At 43.2% G+C, this 27661-nt stretch overlaps 2 protein-coding genes and 1 long non-coding RNA gene across 5 annotated transcripts in view; 1 reads left to right on the top strand and 2 right to left on the bottom strand.

The window, feature by feature from the left end:
* Positions 1–250: 250 nt before the first annotated feature.
* On the bottom strand, positions 251–9156 carry tbx2b (T-box transcription factor 2b). 2 transcript variants are annotated; one of them, XM_046388331.1, is made up of 8 exons: positions 9020–9156; positions 8070–8909; positions 6860–7127; positions 4988–5140; positions 3731–3807; positions 3377–3546; positions 2087–2670; positions 251–1616 (listed from the first exon to the last, which is right to left on the bottom strand). In XM_046388331.1, the coding sequence occupies exons 2-8, from the start codon at positions 8426–8428 to the stop codon at positions 1167–1169; spliced, it is 2061 nt and encodes a 686-aa protein (XP_046244287.1). In that variant the 5' UTR covers positions 8429–8909; positions 9020–9156; the 3' UTR covers positions 251–1166. The 2 variants fall into 2 exon arrangements, with proteins under 2 accessions (XP_046244287.1, XP_046244288.1); XM_046388332.1 differs by lacking the exon at positions 9020–9156 and having other exon boundaries at positions 4988–5134; positions 8070–8949.
* A 370-nt stretch (positions 9157–9526) lies between these two features.
* Positions 9527–16274, top strand: LOC124058807. 2 transcript variants are annotated; one of them, XR_006843322.1, is made up of 4 exons: positions 9527–9660; positions 13841–14507; positions 14593–15254; positions 16138–16274. It is a non-coding gene; the product is annotated as an uncharacterized LOC124058807 (long non-coding RNA). The 2 variants fall into 2 exon arrangements; XR_006843321.1 differs by having other exon boundaries at positions 14593–16274.
* A 1561-nt stretch (positions 16275–17835) lies between these two features.
* The window catches only part of bcas3 (BCAS3 microtubule associated cell migration factor), a 304969-nt gene continuing 295143 nt past the window's right edge, over positions 17836–27661 (bottom strand). The window contains exon 24 of the mRNA XM_046388328.1: positions 17836–19757. Coding sequence (XP_046244284.1) covers positions 19609–19757 — 149 coding nt within the window. The 3' untranslated portion in view covers positions 17836–19608. The remainder of the gene's footprint in view (positions 19758–27661) is intronic.

Here is a 27661-nt window from a genome sequence, read left to right as displayed (position 1 = left end):
TCTCACTCTGTTCCTCTGTATTTGTCGGTGGATGCAGACTAAAACATGGCACACACGTCTTCTAAAAATCAGCGATGCTTCATACACAGTTTTTTTTTTTTTCAAACCAACAAGCGCTAAATAGCTTTCATTTACAGTATATGTTCATGTAAAATGGGGAAGAAGAAGAGGGAGGGGGAAAAAAAAAAGTTAAATTCGAAATATATACACGCTAATATACAGCCTTGAATAAATTAATACCAATTGCATATTCTTGGATCTTAGCTTTATTTACAGAATTTGTTTTTATCTTTAATTACATAAATAGTTCAGAAACATTTTTTTCTGGCATGAAATGATAAGCGGTTCTTTCTTGCTCTCGCAGACGGAACGTTCACCTTCCGTGCCTTTTGAAATAGTCAGGCCTGGAATGAAGTTTTTGGATGCAGCTTGAAACCTGCCCGTCGGCGTGATGAGGCTCTTGGTGTTTGAAAACCGGGCCTGGATGCTCAAATGCTTCAAGTCAAGCAAACTCAACACACACACACACACACCTTCCGCTGTGCGTCGCTCGGTCTGTTCGAGCTGCATCCCCTCAGGCAGGTTAGACCGATATATGGGGCCGATAATGGCCTTGTGTGGTCCACCTCTGACTCATGATATTGTCGTGGTGGAACTGATCGTCCCTGTACTGAAGTGGTCACATTTTCCTCTTTAATATTTAATCATTATTTTAATATGTCCTTGTCTAAAATGTGTTTCCATGTATGCTTCCTCGCATATTTTGTACATTTACTCTATTGTTGTTGTTGTATATTATTTTTTATTCAATCAAATTTAAAACTGTGTCCCAGAGTTTCTGTGGGGGTTTGCCTACGTTTAAGAGCTGTTAATGTTTAAACACTGGGACTCAGGGTTAGGTGCTTGTGTCTGATGATGGTTGAAATGCTGTCTGATAGGCTTTCCATGCTTTCTAACAGGTCAGCTCCAGAGTAAACCTTCAGCACTTTATTAGATTAAATTTACTTATATGGACTAAATTTCTGTCTGCAGCTTCGTTTCAAACAATACCATTCATCGGCCTTCAGCAACCCATATCGGTCAAACCCTCATCCCAAAATGTGCTGTACAGGACATATGCACTTATAGTCCTCTGGTAAGTCTTCATCCCAAACAGAGAGTCTTCATCAATTGGGAGAGTCTGCTGTCGGGGAGGGCTCCCTCTGGCCCTCCAGGCCGCTCACCAGTCTCTGGATGCTCTGCAGCTCATTCACTGAGTCCTTCATGGAGGTTTTGGGAGATGCGGTCCTCCCACTCGACCCTCCTGTCTTATGGTTGCTGTGGTGCTCCAGGGCTGGGCTAGTCTCCCTGCTGCCCGGTTTGGAGGATTCAGAGCCTGGGTTGAGGCTGCCCTGCAGGCCGGTGGTGAGCAGGCTGGAGCTCTGAGGCAGTGACACTGGGAGCTGGTAGGGGTTGAAGCGGAGTCGGGGCCTGGATGAGCTCAGGAAGGGGTTCCTGGAGAGTGGGCTGGAGGTGCTGGTGGCTGGGAGAGCTGAGGCCGAGGCTGCCGCTGCAGCTGCCGCCATGTAGGTGTAGGGGTACGGGAAGAGACCTCCAAACGGGGGCATGGGGATGCCCTGGAATATGAAAGAGGAAAGAATTGAAGTCACAGTTGTACACAATAGTGTTTATAGTCAAGCAGTCAAATAATTAGTGACACATTTTTTCAACACACAAAAAAACAGCCAAACAATTTGCTTTCTTCAGATTATTTAAAACAGCATAAACATATTTTATGAAAAAATAGTTGAGAACACAAAAACAACAGATTCTTTCTTTCTTTGAGTGTAATATTCTTATTACCAATATTTTACTCCACAGACGCTTGATACATGTTCAAAAAATGAATTTGATGACCGTATTATTAAATCCTTTATTATTAAATTCTAAGAGGAAACTATGTGGGCCTAAGAAGATGAAATTGGACACCTAATCCTGTCAACACTCCCAACCCTGAGCTTCAACTCTCTTGTCCCACTGATGTCAGCTCAATCCTTAAGGTGTAGAGGCAAACTAAATCATTTTCTGAAGGAGTGACCTTCCTTACCTGAGAGGCGAGCATGTGCTGGGACAGATGGAAGGGGAAGGGGTTGGGGGTTCCTCCTGTGCCCTGGGTAGAGAGGCTTCCATTTTCCAAACCACTTGCCCCGGATACAGAGGCCAGTAGATGCCCCATGCCCATAGCAGAAAAAGCTCCAGGGGCCATGGCAAACTGCCCGGGGTGAAACAACAGCGGCGAGCCGGCGTTCAGAGGGTTAAAGAACTGCTGGCTGTGCAGGCCAGACAGAGCCAAGCTTTGTAAGTGGCCCGGACTGAAGTGCGAGGGACTCTCGGTCTGGACCATGAGAGGGGAGAAGGCGTCCTTACTGGCACTGATGCCCACAGCCTCCGAATCCTTTGTCAACGCCTCTGTGGTGTCCTTCCTGTGCCTGCTCTCCCCTTTGTCCTTCTCAAGGTTCCTTATACTGAACATGGAGTCATCCTTCTTTTCCGAGCTAGGTCTGTCCCTAACACGATCCTCACACCTGGAGCTGTAGGGGGACACGGGTTCGGGTCCCGGGCTGTTGGAGCCAGCGCAGAGCTCGTCGTGATGCTCCAGCTCCTGCTCACTGTCAGTGCATGTTTTGTCATCTACACACAGGAAGCACATTTGGGGAAAAAAAAGAGGTGTAACTAGAGTATCCAACCACTTATCTCCCACCTCAAAAAAAAAAACACACCAACACCAATGTCAGCATAAACCTGACGGGAACCTTAAAACTCTCATGTTGCATGTCTCTGACCATATGTTCGCTCATTAAGAAATTAACTTGTGACCTGCATTTTAAATGCAGGTTTATGGTATTTTATCTCTAATTGCAACATAGAGTAAATTTTGTATTGGTATTGGTAAAGCGCTGGAGTATGCAAACATTAGATAAATGGATAAAACACGAGACAATATTTACTTTTGAAATAAATGGAACTCAGATGTCCATAAGCCCAATCACATTTTCATACAGTGTATCTTCTCAGTGGGGACTTTTACATTTAAATGTGAATCGCTCACTACAGTCATTCATTCAGGTGAGGCTGATTTTACTGTTCTCACATTTGGCACATATAAAAGTTCACGTGTTTAGTCTGCTCTTGCGCCAGTCAAATTAATATTAATCAAATTATTATTAATAATAATAATTCTATACAAAAAAAATCTATTTCTGCACGACAATGTTTCATTTTCCTCCTGTTACTAATTATTTTCTTCCACCAAATTATTAACCATATTGTAGCCAATTTAACAAGCTCCCACAAACTACCCTACCCCAATAAACAATAAAACAATAAAACTTCTCACCTCGACTGGGCCTGCTGAACCTCAGCGGGCTCGAACCGCCTCCCAGCGGGGAGTGGACGGCGTCCCTGCCGGCCGGAGGCTCACTGGACGAGGCGTCGGAATCTGCGCCCTCCCGGTCCGCTTTGCACTGGTCCTCATACATGCGCAGTGACGGCATAGTGAGTTGTTTCCTGTCAGAAATAATAATAATAATTCGTTGTGTTTGGGGTTATTTGGGGTATCCGAAGGACACCACGATCAACTGCAGGGGAAAAAGATGGATATACACACACATATGCACGCACACACACACACACACACACACACACACACACACATGCAGCGTGCAGGTGTAAGCCAGCAGATTTAGCCCACCTTTTCTCTCTCCTTCCGTTCCCCGTGTCTCTGAATCCTTTGGCAAAGGGGTTGTTGTCAATCTTCAGCTGCGTTATCTGTCAAAATGGTTAAAAAGCTAAAGTAAATGTCAGAGGAACTGTACAACAATAAAGTCCACACTTCTCAGCTGGCCAATATCTGAGACAGCGACATGTTTGGATTAACACACGCAGAAACCAGCGTGTTGGACAGAAGCCGCGGTAGGACTCGGATTTTCATTATTAATAAACGCATAATGATGGGGCGTTATTCTCATAGGCCCCTGGAGAGGAATTCTGCCACAAAATATTCCACTATGGGGCCACACAAACCTCTGTTCCCCCAGAAAAAAAAAGCAGAGGGAGCAATACTGGAACAGATGACTATCAAATCAATAATTAATAACGCGGTTTGGATCACTGCTGCTGATGTGGAAGAGGCCGACAAACGTCTGTATGGCTCTTACAGGAGCTTCTAGGCTCCTGGAGGCCCTAAGTGGCCCTTGAACAGGACGCTTCAGGCGTTTGCTATTTGAGCAGAGAGAGTGTCTTGCAGCATCTGTCCACTGTGGCTGCAGGGTGACCAGTCTTTTAAATGCCCTCTAATCGATGGTGACTCTTTGCCATAAAGTTTTACAACAAGACACCCCCCCTCCCTCTCACCCGACCCCCCTGGACACAAGCTCCAATTAGCTTCATGCAGGATAAAGAAGGGGCTTATAATAATGCCATCAAATACACACATGCAAAACTTCAATTCAGATATGCTGGATTTTTAAATTACTTTGAAAGCCCCAAACCCGGAAGCTTTGAGTGCCGTTATTGAAATGTTAAAAAAAAAAGAAAGAAAGTAAAGAAAATAAAGGACAAGGGCATGTCTGCCATGTTTACGTCACAACAAAGCACATTTACTCTCCACATTTATACGCCTAATTTATTCACTTCTGGTCAAGGCAATAGGCCATTTATAGCCCGTGAATTTCAGATAACACACACCACACAACACTTGCAAATCTGAATTCACAGTCAGGAATATCTGCTACACTAAACAAGTCCAGGCAAAACAGCAATTAAAAAAATCAAGTGGGACATGGGAGTCCTCTGCAGGGAAATTAGGCGACCTACAAAATCAGATTAAGTCTTCGGGGGCTGGAGGTGGGGGTGGGGGGGGGTGGGGAGGGGACGCATGTAGGACATTTATTATGCAAAGTATAGCAGCCATATTAGAGCAGCTGGTCGAGTGTGAACAGTGACTCACCTTGTCGTTCTGATATGCTGTCACAGCCACGAACTCGGTCTCCGGGAAGACGTAGGTCCTGAAGGTGCTGTAGGGGAGCTTCAGGATGTCGTTGGCCCGGACTATGTGGAATCGGGGCTGGTACTTGTGCATGGAGTTCAGGATTGTCTGGACCAATACACACAAACACACAGCTCTGGAGTGAATACCGTGCAGCATGTTCCGTCTCTCTTTGATGGTTTCAGAAACTCCACAGAAAATGTTGACGCGGATCATGCAGCGGATTGTTATTGATGCCGTTTTAATTACTGTGTGAGCAGACTTGTTTGGAATTAGTGCGGGACAAAGGGAAAAACCTGACCAGGCCACACATGTTGCCATGAGGCTTCAAAACCACAAAGATGTGATTTGATCTAGTTTCTATAGGGACAAAAGCAACAAATTTCGACTCTTTTTTTTTTTATTTAAAATGTAAGCCTACCACCAAGTACAGGCGCTTTACAAGCTGAGAGCTTATAATTATAGCCCTGACTGTTTTGACAAACAAAGACTTGAATTTCAAAATAAAATATATATTTTTTAAGAAGAATAAACCAACCATTGATACAAAAAAATTTTAAATGTCAAAAAGCGGTAAGCAAACGCTGTGAATATTCAGACAAAGTATTCACTCCGGATAAAAACTGAATGTTGAGATGTTAACTTTACCATGTGTACATGACGCATAAGCAGCAAAATGCGCGCGCACAAATAAGACCTGTAGTCCCATATAAAAGAAACCCTGCCTGAAACCGATTGCAAATTCACACTGACATGTAAATGTCGTATTTGTTTCAAGTCGGAAGCAAACCCTGGCTGCCAAGTCAGACGGACTTGCTCAGACGTTTATCATTGTGTCTCATCCTTTTAATCTTTGTGCGTATTATCACACCAGTAAAATAAGACGAAATTTACGGTAAAAATGGGGGGGGGGGAGTATTATGCGTAAACATGGAGGCGCAGCAACAACCAGGCCATACTATAGATCACTATAGACTTAATATAGTACAAAATAACACAACAAACCCACACTATACTACATTATATCATACCATATAATTCTGCATTATACTGTACTATATTATTATGTTACAGGCTGAGGGAGATCTCAGACACGTCTGTCAGCTCTGCCATTCAAACTCATTTCTCGTCATTTCTCTCTGACCCGATTTGATGATACACCACTTAATCCCCAACCCCCCCGCCACCTCCGCGCCTTGCACACAAACTCAGCTCAGATTTTATGTTTGTTTTTATTTTCCATAAGAAAACCTCGGTTTGAAATAAAGGATAAATGGCCACTAGGCCCTGCGCTGCTGCAGAAAGCCAAGTGAGAAGGCAGGCTGATAATATTGTGGAGAGCTGCAAGGAAACATAAGCTCTGTGTGTGTCAGCGGCAATGGGAAGTCAAGTGGCGACAAAGTGTCAACAGCTTTGGATGGAAATACGTCCAACGACATAGATTTACTCATATTTAAAGGCTTAGGTTCTATTTTTCACACTTGCAATACATTTGTCTCAGACAGTGAACGCTTTGCTCAAGTCACTCGTCCTACTTTTAATTTCCCTGCACTAGTTGGGATTCAGCTCACCTTTTAGTGTTCTGTTTTTATTAATTTTCCTTTCTTTTTTGGGGGGGTCCTGCTTCTGATCATTACTACTACAACGACTCATTTTTCACATATGCTACATAAAAAAAAAAATAAAATAAAAAAATCATCAGATCTTAAAACACCTCCACACACCCTGCCCTGTCTGTTCCCACAGCAAACACTTCACAGCTTACAAGCATGTAAATATATGAAAAAAAAATCTCTGCACAGGCGAGGGGAAAAAAAATCTGACTTTACTTACAAATCCGTGTTTGTCTGAGATGTTGTTGGTCAGCTTGAGTTTATGGAAAGCAACAGGCTTGGCCATCCACTGCTCGCCGGTGGCCGGGCTGTCCGGGTGGATATACATCCTCTTGGGCATCTCCGGGTCGGCCTTCCCCGCCACCATCCAGCGGGAGTTGTGGAACTTGTAGCGGCAGTCGTCCGCCGCCACGATGTCCATCAGCAGGATGTATTTGGCTTTTTTATCGAGTCCGTTTATTCGCACTTTGAACGGAGGGAACATCCTCCTGTAGAGGAAACAACACACACACACACACACGGGGAGTCAACACGCAGTGATTCAACCGAAAACACAACATCAGATTGTCATGCAAGACTTGAACAAATCTGACCAAAAGAGGCATTGAATGCGACGCAGGAAAAACAAAAGAAAACAAACAAACAAACACAAAAATAAAAGAAAGAAAAAAAAAGAAACGCCGCTTTGACAAGAGGAAATATTGTAATTGTCAGATATTACACGCCGCAACACAGCAAAACCATAGTGTGTGTAGGCTGTGTGTGTGCGTGTTAGTGTGTGTGTGTGTGTGTGTGTGTTGTCCAAGCCCTGCACTACAAAGCTGAGCAGTATATTTATGACCACACCACTTCACGTCCCCGCTTTTTGAAGTGACAGCCTGTTTATAAAACCCAGAAGCCCTGCAGTTTGGCCACGTATTCCCAAATATATATATATATATATTTATATATATATATATATTTATATCTTAAATATGTACGTGGCTACTTTGATCAAACTGGAAATATATCAGAAATATTTCAAAAATAAATTACCGTATTATTCATTTACTAAGGCTACTTTGACAAATGGAGCCATTTTAACTCCAAACGTAGCCCATATATAGTTACAGGACAAGGACGCCACTTAAAAAACACATAGTATAATGTCAGGTCGACACTACGTGTTCTTGTAGGATTATCTGTTCGTCTGGTCTATTTTATTAATCGTGGAACAGCATAATAATCGGTGGGAAAATAAAGAGCGAGGAGCAAAAGGCCCCAGGAACAGGCTGGCGTTTAATAACGTGCATACCTGGCTGTTCAACTGCTTTAAACTTGTCCGCTTTGCCTCATTATCTGCATACATGCAGACAAACGGCCGCTTTTCCTGCAGATATTCTCGGTACAGCCGACCCTTGAGAGGAATCACAGTTCTGAGTAAGTCTTACCTTCCGGACTTGGTAATAACCATCTCCGTCCCGAGTTTATGAAACTGGTCCCAAAGATCCTTGGCTTCCAGTGTAACTTTGGGGTCGTCGTCGACTTCCTCCTCCGGCTCCAGGCTCTTCATGCTACGGAGATGAGCCGCCTGATGGTGGCTGAGGGCCGGGTGGAGCCCAGCCTCCGCCGCCCCAGCCAGGCCGTGGTCCGGGATGGGCTTGGTGAGCGCCCCGGGAGGCAGGCTGAGCGCCGGGAAGAAGGAAGGCTGCGCGGCCGCTAGAAAGGCGGACATGGGGAAGTCGGTCGGCCGGTGTGCGTGGAAAGGGTGATAAGCCATTGCAGTCCCTGTAAAAACTGGATCTCTCATCGGTGCATCCACAAAAACCGAAGTGAAATAATGGATATTTTAGTGGTATTTCCCCCCAAACTAGAGCCAGTGTAGGTCCGCGCTTCGCGAGCAGTTAATTTCTGTAAAGCGCTACAGAAGAATACAGCGCCTTGTCAGACACACAGCGCGTTATCAGGGTGAAGAAAATAGCCCAGAGTTGCCGTGGACGTGCGTGTCCTTTGGTTCCTCCGTCGAGTCCTTCAGTAGGAACGGCGCTGTGAAGGCAGAGCCCGGCTGCGCTGTGTACCTCTCAGAGAAATAAGCAGTTTCTCTGCTTCAGTCATCCCACACTGACTGGAGAGATGTGGCCCCGTTCACTGCAGATCTGTGACTATCTCACATGTCCTTCCTGCCTCCATCCCCAACACTAATGAACCAAGCCCCTTTGATTGCTGATTTTACGCTTTCTGGACCAATTGTGGGCCCCTATAGGCGTGGTTCTGACAGCTCCGGCCAGACTCTAGAAGAGGAGGAGGGGGGGACAAGAAGGTGTCGGAAGCATTAGCAGTAAGAAAACATGTCAACAGAATAAAATATTAACCAATGACAGGAAAGCTCGGGAAATCCCACCCCCATTTCCAAGCCAAACACCGGGTCAGCCCTCAGTTCTTGGCCGGTGGAGGCATCACCTCTTTCGGCTTGCGTTTTTACAATGTCGCCTCCGGAGAAAGCAACCTGTCCACAGACTCACTGTCTTAATACTTAGCTTATTACGGAAGAACAGCTCCAGTTCTCCACGTTTACCACTGTCTTTTAGAACAACAACTCACAACAGTAAATCCACGACTCGCAGCTCATACTCTGCATTCCGGAGAGATTTATTGACGAGCCGCCGCTCTCTCGCTCGACTCTCTATAATAACAGACTTGTAATTAGTCCATGTTATCGGCTGTTTTGACGCTTAGGCTGGATTTGCCTCACACTAGCCCAGGCTATGCTAGCTGTACTGACTTTGAGCCTCACACAGCCCGGGCTTCCCCAGGCGAAAGTCATTTATCTGTGCGTTTTCCTGATCAAGCTGACGGGAAGGCGGCAGCAGCAGCAGCGGCAGCAGCAGCGGCAGCAGCAGCAGTAAAGAGACAAAGCTGGAAAAAGACAAACCCAGATGCTGCGTGGAGGAAAAAAAAAAAGAAAAAAAGAAAAAAAAAAGAGGAAACCAGATGAATGGTGATGAATGAATTTTGAGAGAAAAATCAGGGAGAAGGAAAGCGGTGAGTGCTCACTTCGATACAAGCTCTCTTGTTTGGATAAAGTTGCAAATAGTTACATTTCTTACAGACTCTCTTTGATTTTTAAATGAGGAATTTTTAATCATTATTATTATCATTATTATTGTTGTTGTCAGTGAAGTCGTATTCCTGCTGTTTTCGTCTTGGTGATTTTGTGCAGGGTATCGCTTGTTGTTTCCACATCAGACAGACAGCAAAGAGATGATTTAGTGGTGAGACTCGGGGCTGGGGGCAGGCCGTGGTAGCGTGTAATCTCCGACAGGTTGTATTTTGTCAAAGTAAGGGCAGTGCGGGGCTCCTGGAGTCACGGGGGACCCCACCAGCCGCTCTGCTGAGCTCCTTTAGAAAGATCCAGCCGCCGCAGCTCTTCATTAACTTGGGCTCAGTTTGTTAAAGAGGCGCTTGGCGCCAGTCGGCTGATGCGCCACAATAAGAACAATCTCTTGTCTCTTTATATTTACCCTGAAGTCCTGCCTGTTTCGAGCCCCTCCGGCCCCCTCAGCAGCCTCATCTGCGCCTCCGCTCCACTTTTCTGCGCCGGTCGTGACTTGGTGTCAGATGTGATTTCTCTGTCTTTTTACGGATAAACAGCTGCTCTCTACGGGCAGTAAGGACAGTGATGTGGGCCACAAGCGTCACTTCGACAAAAACTGAAACAAAAAGTGATCATCCCTCTGAATGAGACACAGACAACTGCGCATTTCCTATTAACCCCTGGAACGTCTAGCCGCGTCTCTGCGGCTGCCACTGACAGGCATACAAAACTCTCACCGGCCATCAAATGTCTTGAATAATATTTATAACCTCGTTTAATTAATACAATAAGCTCACCTAAACCCTTTCAGATCTGCCGCTACAGGCTTGTAAACGTGCAAAATTAACACACAAGAGCAAGATTGTTTTAGTTTTAAATGCGACCCTAAAATGCAATTTGAAAAAAGGTCAGCAGCGAGCACCTGTGCGTCAGATGCGGCACGTTATGTGATTTCAGAGCATGAAATGTTTGCACATCTCCGCTGTGTCACACACTTGTTGCTCGGCCTCCATCAGATGGATACAGCCATGCGTCAGCAGGCCAGACAGGAGCAGCCACAGCACAACAGAGCGCACGATAGCTGAATGAAGCCAAAACAGTTTGTACAAGCCCAGGAAACACATTACATCAGACACGAGTCCCTGGAGCATCAACTGTTTCACACAGTGGGGGGGTGGGGGTGGGGGGGGCATCAACAGAAAGCGTGAAAAAGTGTAATTTCAGTCAGTCAGGTGTTGGAAACAAACGCCACCATCTCCACATGAGAAAGTAAAATCATCAAGAATGTCTTGCACATGCCTCTCAGTGTTATTCAGAGTTATAGTGTGGTGTGTATCTGCTGTAATTTGGCCGGACAGCTGACTTGTTTGGAATGCTGTACCTTCAGATTTATGAAATGACAGAGGAGCACCGTGGGAGCGGCGGCGGTTTGTCAGACTTTTGGAGCTGCATGCGAGGAACTGTCGTAGGAGGGAAAAAAAAAAAAAAGATTAGCAGCATATGGAGGTGGATAACGGTTTTTGTGCCGGAATACTCAACTGGATAATTGTATCAACAACGCTTGTGCAAATTAGTCACCATTTATTTGTTCTGTGCCGTCAACGGTACAGAAATCTCCATTACGCGCGATTTAAAAGTCATTAAGTCGAAGGAGGACTGCTCCGAGCTGCTGGTAGATTTGCCCAGACGGGGCATAGATTAACACAGGCTATTCTCTGTGTTGGGGTTTAATGAAAGCAGATAGCAAATATGCTCCTTAGACTTGTTCAGTGTAACGTGTGTGTGTGTGTGTGCGCGTGCGTGCAACTACGTTGGTAGTTTAAAAAATAATTCATTTGGATATTTTGTTGTTGTTGTTGTTTCATACCCACAAATGAGTCCGAACAAGCAGGTCTGGAGGCTGAAAGTGAGCTATCTGACGCAGAGAGTTGTCACCTGTAAGCCGGGGTTATATTTAAAGTCACTTAATTGCTTGCACGACGCTTTTTGGACGGTAGGAAGTTGACTAAGGCTTTTATTTGTCCTTGATCCGTCCGCGCTACACAACACAATACAGCTGCAAATGTGAAAATGTGCGTAAAAGCGCCCCCCGCCCTGATGATATGGCCCCTGTGTCAGCGATCCGGGCCAAAGATTCTCTAATTACAACATAACGGGACAGCTTTGCGCCATATTCGTCTATAATCGAGTATTGTTATTTTCTTCCTCCCCTCGACATTGTTCCTTTCTTCCTTTTATCTCTCCATCTTCTCCTCCCATCTCCCTGCATCATCTCTCCGGCTATATTTAGCGGCTAGACTGAGGCCTTGGCGCCAGACCGTTTAAGACCTGTCAAAGTCCCTCATATTTCCCCTTGTCACATGGAAGCCCGGCGACCAGCGGCCCTCTCCGCCTCCTCCTCCTCTTCTCCTCCTTCCTTTTACTTTTTCTTCTTCTCCTTCATCTTCTTCGCGCAGCTACCAGCAGCCCTCCTCCTCATCTCCTTCATCTCCTCCACTTCCTCCTCCACCTCTTCTACAGTTCGCTCAGCTAAATGAAACATATCAGTTCTCACTTGTAGGAAAAGCAAAATGTTTCCTCAACTCCTCCCCAACACACACACACACACACACACACACACACACACACACACACACACACACACACACTTTTTCAGCAATACAATGAAAGCGATGCGTTCTGGGACTAGATTAATACCCGATGCATCACAGCTCTTCCATAAAGAGCATAAACACCAGGCATGACTTCATGACAAACTCAGTCATAAACTACAGCCACTCATATCCAGTTACCTGCCAGCTACAAAGCTTGTTTTGCCCCCATTTTCTCCCAGTAATGTATCTGAAGTGCGGCTACAGTGTCGCATGGAGGCTGTGACAGCGCCTGACTGAGAGGCAGACCACCAGGTGGGGGCGCTATAGCGACCCAGGGGAGTCGGAGGAGAGCGACAGAGCTGTCACATCCACATGCGTTACAGCAGCCAGCATTGTGATACCATACGCGTTCACACACACACAAACACACACACATTGCACTGAGAGCCTCGTAGAAAGTTTTGACTTGACTCTTGACATTCAAGTGATTTTCATGCATTGTCTAATTGGGATCATTTTCTGTTGTTTAAATTAACGAAATTGTGCCAGATGTTATTGTTCTAAAGAAACTAGGGGTCCTGGATTGTCACTCTGTGATTTTCTAGTGAGAAGCAAAATCAGTATGGCCGCAGGTGGATGAGAGGCTGGTGCGTGATAATAAGTTTGACAAACACCACCACTGGATATGACGCGTGCTTCCAAATATACCACAATGACAGTAACTGCTGTCATTACTGTCTGTCCTGCATGCAGCCCTGATTAAATCAAGAATGTGCTGTGTTATCGGGAAGCTGCTTGGAGGTGACCTTCCTCTTATTCTTTTTGAGCACAAAGGTGCCAAACGCCGTCAGGTCTGCGGGGCCTGACGCCAGACTTACCTGCCTCTTTTAATCACCTGTAGAAAGATTAGAGTATTTTTGTACATTTGTGCATGTGCTCCATGTTCTGGATAAACGAAAAACAACTTTGATCCTGCTGAATTATCTTCTTAAAAAATCACTTTCACGCATCCTGTCTAAATGATACATTGATTTTGTTTATTAACTGTGAATTCGGCAAAGACAAAAAGGCCTCAGCACAAGCGATTTTGTTAGAAAAAAAGCGATTTCTAATTTGCAGATTTGTCGTATTATATTCTTGTAATCATCCACTTTTCTATAGCCTACATTTATTTATTAAAGAGATCTATTTTCTGCATTCATTCGCAAAAAGACTTTTATTTTGAAAACAGATTCATTTAGCGTGATCGGACAGTAACAATCATTTTAACTGGCCCTTCTTTGTACTTTCTAGGCTTTTGTGTATTCGTGCGAGTTCTGCCTTTGAAGTACGCAGTTTTTAATGGGCCAAGCAAAAGAAAAGCGAGGGATTACACTTACCGTATGTTTGTGTTTTGTTCAGGAGAAGCTCTCAGCTCGTTTTTAATCAGGGGCGTTTTAATATTATCCAGCTGACAATATTGTATTACAATTTTATGTTCGTTGGTGCACATTTTTTTCTAAAGCAGCAAAATAATGTTTTGTGTGTTTTGCAGATGTGTTGACAGCGTGGAGAAATTGAATTAGCAGCTGCAGCGCTGGGAACATTGGATCACATTAGGAGCGCAGCAGAGGAGCAGAGGCTACCTGCAGGCCGGAGGGAGAGGCTCTTTACTCCTCTGCTTTGAGCTCTCACACAGCCCGACAGCTACATCACAAATCCTTCAACGTAACACCAGGACATCCTCAAAAAAAAAACTAAAATAAAATAAATAAATACTCAGAACCTGTCATAAGTCAAAACCAGGAAAAAGCGTCGAATCCAACAGATGGTCTTATTTCGATCACTGTTAAAAGGCCAGTGTAGTCAGGCTCACAGCTGTGCTTTCTTACATTTCGATAACGCGAGATTTACTTGGATTTTAATAAGATTTAAATTATGGAGCGATTAAAGAGGCTTGAAAAATCGACGATGGGTTTTCATTGTTCAAAAAATACCACAAAATAATAAAATGAGCCCACGTGTGTTTTTATGCTGTCATATAACGCGGCTGTTGGTCGATACCTGAGTCGAAGTCCGACCTCATCGTAATGCAAACAGCCGCTCCCTCCTTAACGCAGTCAGCTGTCATTTGGAAGAATCAACGTGGGCTAATTGAAATGACGGTGAGCCTAAACCGAGCCCAGCCGAGTTTACCTCCTCCGCTCCCTCCTGTGTTACAGGTAAGTATTTTACTGTCTGCTTTGTGAAATCACATCAACCTAAAACAGTACCGAGAGAGGACAGTGATGAATGTGTGTCTTGAAGGATAAATATGGAGGACGAAACTGAAGCTGATCCAGAAAAATCCTCCTCCTCATGTTCCTGACTCACATCTAATCTCCATCCAAGCTGACAGCGGCGCACTGAGCTCAGGTCAGTGAACACATCTCGGCCTTTGTCTTGGACACCTTACACCGTTAGCGGACCTGTACAGGTGCCCACAGCAGGTGGACAAAAAAAAACAGGTGAAAGTTTCATTTCAGCGTTTCATTTTATCTGCTAAGATGGTGACAAAGTCTGAAAATTGAGCGGATTTGAAGTTTTAGGTTGTTGTACATTTTAACAGTAATTCAGAGATGAAACTTGCAGTCATAATTTGAGCCATCTGCAGTCTAATGAGAGATTTCTGACCTTGTGTCAGTAAGAAAGTGTTCTGCAGCAGCTGATCAACACCTTTAACTGGAGAAAATCACCTGCTGCAGGACCTTAACATTAACATGTTGTTATTCTACATGATGTAATTCTCACCGCAATCTCAGGTTCCCCTGAAGTGAGAATGTGTGATTACTGTAACCTTCTCACAGTCCTCTGTTGGCTAAATCTGATCATCGGAGCCCAGGCCATGCAGACCAAAGTGCAGAGCCACAGGGAAGGCTGTGGTGGTGTCTCAGAGGCTTTGATGGTAAAACATGCAGGGAGCGTCCAAGGTAGGTCTCACTCAAGTCAATGCTGAGCTTCAGAGAAAATAAACAAAGAGTCTGGTATGCACTTTAGCCGTAAAGCAAGGAGTCCCTGCATTCTAACTGGCTACTCTTTTCCATGTTCTTACTTCAGCTGCTTATCTGTTGCGGTTTTGGTTTTGGAAATTTTTGCAACCAACATTACTAATTTTGACAAGCTAATGATCATAGATTTCCAAGAATTTCAGAGGGATTTAAATCACCAATTTACTTCCTCCCCAGAATTAGGAAACATTCAGTAAATAAACGTTAATGTGCCCTACATAATGCATTGTGTTGCGGCTATCAACTTCTAAATCAAATGAATCAAAATCAATTAATTTCTCGCGCTCCTGTTTGTGTGTGCTCTCTCATGATGCTGCTGAACAACACAATTCTTTGTTCAAGCAAATTTCTAACGGTGAACGAGGAGAAAAGTTATGCTGACTCACATTTGTAAGTTATTGTAGCTATGATGCATATGCTCGTGCAGCCAAGTGATGTTTCACAGTCTATCACAATATGTACAATACAATGACAAACTATTTCCTCCACTTTCCTTCTTTCTGGAAAAAAAATAAAGGATATTTTGATGATTTTTGGATCGTGTAACTTCTGGTAACTGGCCTCTAGCATGATTTTTATGGGTAAAGCTTCATGGCAAATTAAACCATAATTACACATTGGATTTAGTAAGTGGAGACATAGGATACAAAAGGATGTTTTGAACTTTTATAAAAGCAGTCTTCACAGTGGGTGCCAGCGCAGTGCTGTCACTTCTCAAAATCAAAAGTAGCAATTTGGTGTAGAAAAAAAGGAAGTGCCACAAGTGAAGTTCCTGCTAATTTCCACTTGAATGTGTTTGCCTCAGATGTGCTGGTGTCAGCCAAAAGAAGAAGAAGAAGAAGTGGGGCTCGTGTTGTAAACGAGGGCCACTGAGATCTCGTAGGTTGAACAAATTTAGCAAACGGCACAAGCACACGTGTCAGCGTCGAGTGTTGGCACTTTGAAAAATCAACAGATGTAATCAGAATCGGGGAAGATCTTTCGGCTGGTTGCTTTTGAGAAAACGAGCAAGCAGGAGGTCTGGAAAGTTCTTGTATCTAGTGAAGTCAGTACTGTGTAAACAACAGATGATGGCAAACCTGCACTTTGTACACTGGAAACTAAACCTTTTTACAAAAATAAATCTGTTCACACTAGCTGTATTGAGTTAATAACTCAATCACAGTGTTTATTGTGACTGAAGTCACTTAACGCAGCAAAGTCTAAACTGTTAGCTACAACCTTTTAGCATAAATGCTAAATGAAGGAGGCCTACCATCATTCAGTCATTCAGCAATAGTTCACACTGAGCTTGCTGTATTCCTGTGTGCTGTGTGATGTTTCCAGTTAAAATGTTTGCTTCTGTATGAGCTTTGCATGCTAACCAAGCTAATACTGCTGTTTTGTAGGGAACCTATGCTAAATTCAGGAGAATAGGTGTTTCCCTCTGTATATACAGTCTGTATTTAACAGCTTCACTTGGTGTTAAAATAACGTATAAGTATACAGCTTGCTGTCACAGTGTTCATAAGCTGGGACTCAACACCAACAGGTTCCCCCACACATTTCCTAGCAGGAGGTTTGATGTTAGGGACTTCAGTTTACATCTCAGGGGTTATCTCAGTCAGGGTGTCTTGAGTCAGTGATTTGTTGTTTTGCTGGATCACTGCAGGGACACGTTGCTGCTAAATTTACAGTTCTGTGTTTAAGATGAATAACAAGGTGCAGTGACTGTGCTCAGGTCTTTTTTTTTTCTACCATGTCGTGCCGTCACAATGCATGCTTGTTACAATTTATCAGACAAAAACACAAATTCATTTAATATGACATGATGTGCAGCGTTTTCCAGGTTTTTAGTGTGTGGTGTCCTTGTTAAGTCCAGACCATATTGTTATTTAGTCCATATTGTTTTTGTATAAAGGTTTAAAAAGTGGCCCTGATTTTCAGTATTAATATTAATAAGATTTTCTTCACATTTATAATTTGTAAATCTGTGAATATTAAACATTGTAAACTGTTTGTGATAACATCTTGGAATCAAATAAAAAGTTTCAAGTGAGGACTATAGTTTTCTTCTTGTGCTTGTTGCATAATGCTGAACCTTCTACTGGGTGCAGTGGCAGAGACACATCCTGCCAGCTGGAGCTTATTTCTACTTTATTCATAAGGGAGTCTTGCATATAAAGCTAAACAAACACATTTTGTAATGGTTCTGTTTTTTATGTAGTCATTCTGTTGTACAACTCATACTGTAACAGATTTTATTTTCAAAAATATGTCTGTAAATAAAGGCATACTGTTTTTGATTTAAAAATGTTTCAGGCATTATAGCTGTAATAAGTTATTAATTTAATTGTCTGCACAAACGCCATCTCTTTGGCTTTGGATGCATTCCACTGTAACTGGGCAAGGACCCCTTCTTAATTTTATGACTAGTAGCTTGTGAACACATCGATGAGATGAAATAAAGCATACAAGGAATAATGCACCGCTAATCTAATTTAACTTGAATTAGTGCAAATGGTTTCAGTCCAATGTTTTATTTCATTAAAAAAAAACAAAAAAAAACAAGAACAAACAAAAAAAAAATCTTTGCATAAGAGTTTTGGGACTTGAAGTTTTAGTGCTGATTAGCAGAGAAACAAACATGCCGTCTCGTTTCTCCGGTCCTTCAGAACAAAGAGCCAGAGTCGGCCATAAAAAGTCCCTTTAACAACACTTTATTGCCTGTTAAAAAATATGGTACTAATTACCAGTGGTACAATGTGCTGATGGTCACCGCCGCGGTTGAAATCTGAACGGCACAATTAGGAGCAATCAGAGTGAGAAAAAAGACAGCTTCATTTCTGAGCTTTATTGTTTCTTTCTAGCATGAATGCTGGGAAAACAAGTCTGTATTTTACAAATCAAATCTTACTGTCAACAACAAGCATTTGCTCTAAATTAAAACATGTGGATTCATGCCCTCATTCAGTGACCGAGCAACAACAGGCCATTATGACATGCAGCCAGTCCAGCAGCACTCGGACACGTGGGATCGTACAGTCCCATTACCACTTCATGTCTTTTCTGAGGTGACTGTGTAAATACTACACTTCAGATTTCACCGAGTCAAACATTCTGCTAGGACAAACAAACAGGCAAAATGTGTTTAATAAAGGACTTTCTGATTATCAGAGTTAATCTTTGCTAGTATATTCAAGGAAAATACAATTTTTAGAGATCTATAACTGGAGGCAGAAAAAACATTTTGGTCAAAAGTGGCTAATGTACAAAATACAGCATGACAGCTACATTTACCTCTATTACTCTGCTCAATTAAAATTTACTCACTGGAAAGGCCGAGCGGGGAATATATCTAAATGATGCCAGAAAAAAAAAAAAAAAATCTCAATTACACTGTAAACATCTAAATTACTTCAGCAACGTAGTAATAGTGTCATCTCATTACTGTATCTTTTGTCAAATGTAATTACAGGGAAATCAAAGGCAGGGGAGCACCAAATTTAATCAAAAACATTTAGCAAGAGGCCATGAGAGCAGCAACACACACGCACACACACACACACACACACACACACACACACACACACACAGAGGGAAAAGGAGCTGCTACACAGCACCGACTGGAATAAACATTTTTCCTCAGCCTGCGCTCCCTTTCTTATGGCCCATTCAGACAACAGGCACACCGTAAAACTTCAAACACACTCAAAGAGTGATGGCGGGCTGAAGAGAGGACGGCTGGTCTCCAGCATCGTCTGTGTCAAATGGCTTCTGATTCAACAGGACGACAAGGTAACAAGCAGGGCTGGACAGAGGTGCCGGGCTGGGACTGGGCTGTTATTAGAAATCTGATATTGAAAATAAAGGAAATTCCTGCCTGACCACAGCTCCGTCAAAATACTCTGCATTGATGAAACAGCATTTTTCTGAGCTTAAGATTGGCTTAATTGTTAATAATTTTGTCATTTTTGACATTAGAATGATTGAATAAAAAAAATGATTGGAAATTACAGCCATTGGCATCTCTGTAAAAATAATAATAATCTAATCAAAATACTCATACTGGATGTAACTAGGATCACAATGTGATTAGCTGTGTGATAAGAGAAAAAGAGGAGAGAGGAAACTGCACGGAGAGACACACAAATCCTACACACATTTTGGTTTTAGTTCAGTATGTCATCGTGTCAGTGCGATGCTGTGTTGACAGATTTTGGGAAGGCTGGGCAGGCAGGCAGATGGAGCAGGTGGGCTGGACGGTGCTGGTTGTTCCTGGAGGAGAGGTGGGACTCTAGGGGAAGTTGGTGGGGAAGAGGCTGAGCGGCTGGCTCTCGTTGGTGGGCAAGGGGGAGCGATAGCCCTCGAAGTTGCGTGGGATGCTGCCGCTGGTGGAACCTGAGCTGTTGCTGAGGGTCTCGATGCTGCCCTCCCTCTGCAGCTCTGCAGGGAGACACAGAGGGACAGAGACAGGGTGAACACTGAGCTGGAGCCAACATGTGATCTGTTTTAAATCACAACCAAATGAGCTAATCAAATAACTGTCTGATTTGTCTTCTGACAGAAACACATTATAAGCATGGCAATTACACAAGAATACTTTCTCAGTACCAACTGAAATGTGTCCATAGCTGTGAGTGTTTAAAAACTGGGAAGCATGAAGCTGCAAATGTTGTTCTGTCAGGTTCCATTTGCATATTCTTTGATCAGATACCTCCTGATTGAAGTCAAACTGTTATAAATTTTGCGTTATTTTATTTTGTTAAGACATCTTTAAACAACTTAAGCATCCACATCTCAGCTTACTTCGGTGAGTACTCTGTTTTCATAACTGAGAAAAGCTGATCAGGACTGAGGCTGGGAGGAGGGAATCCCGGAGTAACACAAGACATGATAAGCTGCCATCACAAGGTCTGTGCAATTGAAGAAGAAGAAAAAAAATACCCCTACTAGTGCTGGGCTGGACTGCAACTTGTCCAAATGTGCTATAATTGCAGTGTAAAACAGCAATGAACTTATAAAGAGTTTGGAACTTAAAATAAGGAGTCATGAAGTAGTGATGCTCTTAAGTCAAATTAACAGGGGGAATCATTTATAGCACCTGCATGTTTTAATAGAACATTCAGATTTGGAGCCAGTGTACTGACGAACTAATACAACATATTCACGTATTGGGATTTTGTTCCACACTTTAATCAGAGTTAGAATTTAGTTATAATAAACCAACGTAGTTATAATAAGAATATAAGAAACCATATTCTTTCTCCCACTGTTTCAGCAAGATGCATTCACATATAAAAGTCATTTCAATCTCAGGAAATAGGAGACAATGTCCACCACCACGGCTAGATTTAACAGACAGTATAGATAAAATGGGAGATCCTTGGAGTTTCCCTTCTTGGTGCTTCACCACGAATTACTCATCAGAACGCTATGAACCTGCTTCTATGTTAGAAGCAGAGGAAGTCCACATCTGTGGGATTAACCCACAGCATCAGAGGACACAACCAAACTGGCTGCCTCTCCCAACATTTCTCTGACATGTCATGCTGCTCCACAGCCCTTCAACATCCCTCACTGTGGACTAACCAAGCTGCTCTGGTGAGGATCTCTCCATAAGGAACCTATTACTGTTATTACATGCTGTAAACCATATCCGTCGATATATGGACAGAATGGCATGCGCGTAAGTGGCAGCACAGTATTAAGACTGTGATGCATGTAGTGTACCGTGACGTCCATCAGGCGTCTAGCTGTATTCAATCTGCTGCCTGGCTGCTCTGCTGACAGTGGTCGACGCCCTGTGAATGTGTAGCAGTGTGCGTCCATGACAGCGTTTGGCTGTCGTCAACAAATTGAGTGCAGGATTTGATAATGCACGTACATGAGAACAAAAGTGTACATTGTTACTGCTACTACACAGAGCATGCTCCTCTGGGCTGCACGCAGACGAGCAAGTTGTCCACATGGTTATTCTTTCATGCTTGTACATCCCTTTTTTTTTGTTTCCTGCTCTGCTTTGAATCTGCCTCTCAACATGAGCTAAATCAACCAATCAGATTGGTCTGCTGAGTTCTGAAAGGTTTGTACATCAACTACTCTCAGGGCCTTTGACCTGCTGTTAGCCGTCACATTTTTCACAGGATCATCATGCTGGCTTAATGTGCGACACAAACTTGCCACGTTGCATAGCGCTGCATCATATCACAAGTCATTTGACACAGGCTAACACTGGATGTGACAGAAAAGGTAGGCGACGTATGGCAGCTGGGATGAGCTGATTTTGGGATTGAATGTGAGTATGTCATTTTCTGGAGAGTTGATGTCATAGATAGAATATTCATATCTATGACTGACACCCTACTGCTGGGAAAAGGAAAATGTCAATGCCTCAGCAAAGTCTAACCGGTGATGGGGGTTTGTCAAAACCTTGCAACTACACGGGCTTACATAGAAAATATCAGGTGCATGCGTTTTTATGTGCACAGGACGTGGAGAAAAACAACTGCAGATACCAACATGGAGGCCTGCACTTCCATTAAAAACTAGTGTGAATGCAGAACAGAAATAAAAGCTGAACTGCTCTCTTGTGACCCACACGTTCTTTCTGCTATCAGCTTAAAGCAGTTTCCACTGCTCGAGTTTTTACTGCACCAGGACATCTTGCCGTGCATTCTTTCTGCAGTTCGAGATGATGTGGACCCGTATGCTGCCAAAAAACTAACTGCAGAACACAGCAGTGATTTTGAGATGAATGGGAGGTCTAATTAGCTTAAGACTCTTTTCAAATTAATACTGTACTGACATAAAACCACAGCGTGCAGATGCAGAGGAGTCAATATGGATCCTGTCTTTGTCACAGAGGGCATGCAGGAAGTGGGAGCTTCCTACTTTAGCCCAGGAAACCTAATACAAACCACACCGTTATTATCCCAGCTAACATGCAATGTGCCACTCTGCGGTGTTATCCCAGCCTGCCGCCCACCCGCTGCCCTACCACCCCCCCTCCCGTTTAATTCCCCAGCACTGCACAGAGCAGAAAGGCAGCAGTAATCCCAGGCAGAGGTGAAGCCCGCTGGTTCACACTGCTCTGGGTTAAGATAATGTGTGGATATATAAGGTCAATACTGGTACTTTATTCGGCGAGCTTGTTAATTGTTGCTACTATTCTTTTATTTACGTTTTAGCCTGACAGCTCTCATGTCTTAGCTGAAACCAAGGATCTTAATATTGTTGTAACACATAAGTAACTGCAATAGTAATTATAATAATATTGAGCTACATTTATTGGTTGTTTTGTTGCATGTCTGGTTGCACAACACATGATTATCTAATACTGTGTTCCACTTTTTAGTCTGGTTAAGAATTTGACTCTTTATTTTGAGGTTACAGGGTTGGGTTACAGGGGTTAAGGTGGTTATGAAATATTACCATGGTGGGAATAGGATCAGAGGACTGGGGCAGACTGTATAGTGTGGGGAAATCCAATATATGTGTGTTACCATCCCAAATATTTCCAACAATGTTCAAACTCAGAGAAATCTGCCAATTTATTCAAGGTTTCATTTGGACATTTAGAGTCAGAGGGCGAGGAAGGACAGTGAGACCGTGAGTGTTACCAAACATTTGTCTGAGAACATTTCGGCCTGAGTCACATCAGATAGATGTTAACTAGCAATGTCGGTGATTTAACAACAGAGACAACAACTCCCATGATCCCATGTTTCTTAGATCTTCTGTGTTGTTTTGATTAAGAGACCCCTTGCAGTAGAAACTACATACACACAATAATATATTATAATAATCTACATATATATATATAATATATAATTATAATATATATAATAGAAGCAATAAAAAATGTAATAAATAAATAAAAACAATGATCTTTTAAAAGGACAACAACGTGCCTGATGTGAGCACATAGATTAATCTAAATTTTCACTTTTAATACACATTTTCTTTCTGGCATAGTCACGTATGTACAGAATCACAGTGCAGACCACAGCGCTGAGGTTTATCTGTATGAATATGGGTCATCTGTAATGATATCATTTTTCCAGCTGCGACTCCAGGCAAGCAGAGACAAGTGCTGGAGCCACTGAGACTGAACCTCACCTCTCCTCTGCAGTCCTGCACTACTCCTGTTTGCCACCACCTCACAGCTTCCTCGCCGTCTGCCAGTCACTTGCCCTCCCAGCTAGCCTTTTTGCCAACCCCAGCTAGCCCAGCTTGATGTGCACTGTTGCGGTGTTATTGTATTCACTGTAAGCTGCTGAACACCCAGCAAAGCCGCAAAGGCTCTTTCTAGTGCTGCCTAATCCACCTCATTGTGTGACGCCTACAAGCTATTCAACAAGTCTTAACCTCTCACGCCCCTGACACAATCCCCCCAGTGCTCTAATGTTGGGGATCTTTTTCTCTGGGTTTGGTGTGACTGGGTAAAGCAATATGGTTATTTACAAGGTGGTTTTGTGCAACGTGATGTGTAGATAATGCTGTTCTGGAGGGAGGCCAATGACGAAATGGAAACTACTGTAGGGTTGGAGCGATATGGGCTTTCAAAGGACGGCTGATCTCAGCTGGCCGATAAATATTTGGTGCTGATATATACTGTATTGTCATGTACTGTAAATGTCATTTTCAGGGCCAATAGTCATTTTTAAATTTATAAGCTGATAGCAGCATCCTAAATGTGACTATTTGAATGTAGTATAGTGTCTCTGTCAGAGTTTTATCCTTGTCAGGGGAAAACCTCTTGAATATTATTTTGACCATTAAAGGGCACTGCAATCAAATATTTTTGACCAAGAAAGCTCTGACTCAGATACTGACACATGCATGGTCTAAACTTGGAAGTCGTTGCTGGTGTTGACTCGACGGCTGGGAGGGGAGCTGTGTTCTGGAACAACACCACTGGCCAGACTTCAAAAGAAAGTGTAAGTCAACGCAAGATACAGAGTCGAAAAGCTATCAGTAAAGTAGCAGCAGATGCCACAGCTGGAAATAACGGGGGAGGTTTTTCAGGCCAGAGTTGGAGGGAGGCTGGGAGGGAGGCTGGGAGGGAGGCTGGGAGGGAGGTGGGCTCTTACCACTGCTGAACAAGGAAGGAAATTTTTACTGTTTTTAGAGAGACACAACACAGTGGCAAGTTAATACCTCATCAGCCAATCGGACACGCAGAGCGAATGATCAGAAATGGTCCAGTCTGCACCCTCGGCTGCAAACAGGCCTTAATCCTCTTACACTGTCACACAAACACACGCAGACTCCAGCATACACACTTTCATTTTCATACAAACGCACAGGCTAAATCTACTCTCATCGCTTTTGCAATCTCTCCTTAAAATTAGTTACAATCTTGAACATGAATGTTCATTATTGAGTTTAAAAAAAAACCCCAAACAAAACAAAAAGACTACCACTCATTGTCTACTTATTAGCCTTTTCCAGAGCTCTAAACTACATTTCATGATCTACCCCAGTGTTGTCCCCTCCTGCTACTTGACAGAAGTTCCACCCTTTACGTAATTATGAGATCAACCCAGTCACCAGAAGAAATGTTGGCACTGTACATTTTGCAAACACAGGATAGGTTGGAACTTTATGTTTGATATGTTTAAACTTTTCTTTAATTCTTTAAATTTTAATTTTCCATTTTACCCTGTGGCAACATTGGACTTCATATCTGGTTAGGTTGAGACACAAAAAAACAATCTTGAAAAAACACATAGTTTTGCCCTGGCTTTGTGAACACAAAGATGGATGAAAAACGTCCCCATGTCTTCTGAAAAATGTCATGGTTTTGTTGCTGCTTTGTTGATTCTGGCGACTGGGCTGCTAATATTGGCAATATTAGTGTGGACCAGCAACATGACCTACAGATTTTTTTTATCGTTCTTTCCTTATGAGGACATTTAGCACATAAGAACACACACATACACAGCTACATATACAGAGCACTTCCTGTGTCCCTGACTGGCGTGTCAGTGTGTGTCGTGTGTGTTGTGGTGAGACTCGACTCGCCACAGAGAGGAAGGGATCAAAGAGAATACAATGGAGCTCTTAATCAGAGGGTCTGTGCGAGCTGGGCTGGGTAGAGTCCCATCCATCGGTCTACCCATCGCTCCTCTCTCTCTCTTTCTCTCAGTCTCTGTCCCTCTCGCTCCCTGAGAGGCTGGGATGGGGGCAGAAACCCATAGCGATAGTATACTTATCCCAGCTGATTGTTTTTGTGTTTTAACTTTAATCTCACCGTTGGCCCCAGCTGGCTCTGATTAGTGCTCTCACGTCACATTCCAACCCCCAACAGTCTCACAAACACACTTACACTTACACAGAAGTGCATACACACACTCGCCTATGTGAAAAATGATTCACATACTTATTTGTGTTGGACTAAATGTGGGTTCCTTCCGACTGCATCAACAGGCAGAGTACATGTTGATTCAGTCACTTCAACATTTTGACCTCTATATAAAGAAAAAAGCTAAGTAAAAACCTATAAATAAAAATAAAATCTTAAAGATTCTATGATATTAATTTGCTAGAAGTGTTTGTTCAAGGAAACTTTTTCTAGGCATTAATGGGAACACTTCAGTGTTCAGCAATCCTGATTTTGTACATGGCTATCGGAAACAATCCTACCATTTTTTTTAGCGTGCTTAAGTACTACTGATGAGTTATTGGTGGGATGGAACATTAAATATCCATCCATCCATCTTCTATACCGCTTATCCGTCAGGGTCGCGGGGGAGCTGGAGCCTATCCCAGCTGACTACGGGCGAGAGGCGGGGTTCACCCTGGACTGGTCGCCAGTCAATCGCAGGGCCAACACACAAAGACAAACAACCACACACTCTCACACTCACACCTAGGGGCAATTTAGAGTAGCCAGTTAACCTAATGTGCATGTTTTTGGTATTGTGGGAGGAAGCCGGAGTACCCGGAGAAAACCCACGCAGGCACAGGGAGAACATGCAAACTCCACATAGAAGGGCCCAGACCGGGATTCGAACCTGGAACCCTCTTGCTATGACAGTGCTAACCACTGCACCACCGTGCCGCCCCAACATTAAATATCTCAACATCAAAACTGCAAAGATAATATAGGGATCACTAATGCTGCCTATTTCACCCTTATCCCAAGGTGGCAGGATTAGATTAACTGTTTAACTGTGCATTCAGGTGTCAGGCTAATTAGAAAATTTAGTTCCTGCATCAGAAAATGAAATGCTGCATCAAGACAGAAAAGCACCTCGAAAAACTTGTTAAAAAAATTGTTAGAAAGCTTTTATTAATTTGTGTACTGCACATCAAATTTTTGCTCATATGTAGAATAACATGAGTTTTGATTGCAACTGTTAGCTGCTGTCCACATAATGTGACCTAGATTATTTAGAAACGTTATTTATTAGGATTAGCCATGATAACAAGTTCTAAACTTCAAACAGCCTTTAACATGTTCCGAGCAAGAAAGGACAACATAATTTCTTTGTAGCTTCCATGTTGTTACCACATCATGACTTCAAAGCTCCTGAAAACTCCAAAGTCAGAAGAATAACTTCCCAACTCAGGAAATGGGACCATCCGAGGAGCTTGCGAATGCAGGGTGTGCTACGGAAATAATGATAAATGAGTTTCTACCTAAACGGGAACTAATGATAAAACCAATGGTACACTGTGGAAAACAGCATGATCAAATTTGGGTCTGTGAGGCGCTCTGAGGGAAATGAACTTCAAGAACTACTACTCAAAGACTACAACTTTCTACAACCACAAACAGTTTCACATAACAAATACAGCTTTTTACCAGTGTCATTAATCAATAGCACTGGCATGTTATAACTTAAGAGACTGAGCTCAACCAATACATATAAAAAATACCATTAATAATAAGGACTTACAGATGTTTTCCACATGCATGTCAGCATCTCTATGTGAGCTCTTGTTCTGTAAAATCCTTAGAAAGCTGTTCAGTTGGACGACTGAGCCCACATTAGTGGGAAAGCTCATTAACATCTACCGGAGATCATCCTGATGGACTGTGAAAAGCCAGGCTTAACACACCCTCCAGTGTAAAGGACAGCACACATTAATGCGGCTGGAGACACACACACCACACTGTGTATCAGGATAGATGGCATGTGCAGGGTTCAAATGGAGCCACGTGTTGGATGCTTTTATGCACTGCTCAAATGCTCAGGACTAGCCTGGATCATGTTCACTGAATCGCTCATTACTGTATTCATATTTGCAAGTTAACAGGAAACATTTTGACTCAAGGCATTGGCGTTAAAGGGACAGAATACATATTTTTACTCCTACCTGTAGGAAGTGTTTGCTCT

Source organism: Scatophagus argus, chromosome 5 (assembly GCF_020382885.2).
Source record: "Scatophagus argus isolate fScaArg1 chromosome 5, fScaArg1.pri, whole genome shotgun sequence".
NCBI lineage: Eukaryota > Metazoa > Chordata > Actinopteri > Scatophagidae > Scatophagus > Scatophagus argus.
This window is presented reverse-complemented; position numbering and strand designations above follow the sequence as displayed.

Bases quoted from the DNA above. Each gene is read 5' to 3' on its own strand.
- tbx2b (XM_046388331.1), bottom strand. From the start codon at position 8,428: ATGAGAGATCCAGTTTTTACAGGGACTGCAATGGCTTATCACCCTTTC. The intron at 3,547-3,730 runs GTGGGCTAAATC...TATTTCTGACAG, and splicing joins AACGGAAGGAGAGAGAAAAG to GAAACAACTCACTATGCCGT. The intron at 2,671-3,376 runs GTGAGAAGTTTT...TCCTGTGTGTAG, and splicing joins GTTCAGCAGGCCCAGTCGAG to ATGACAAAACATGCACTGAC.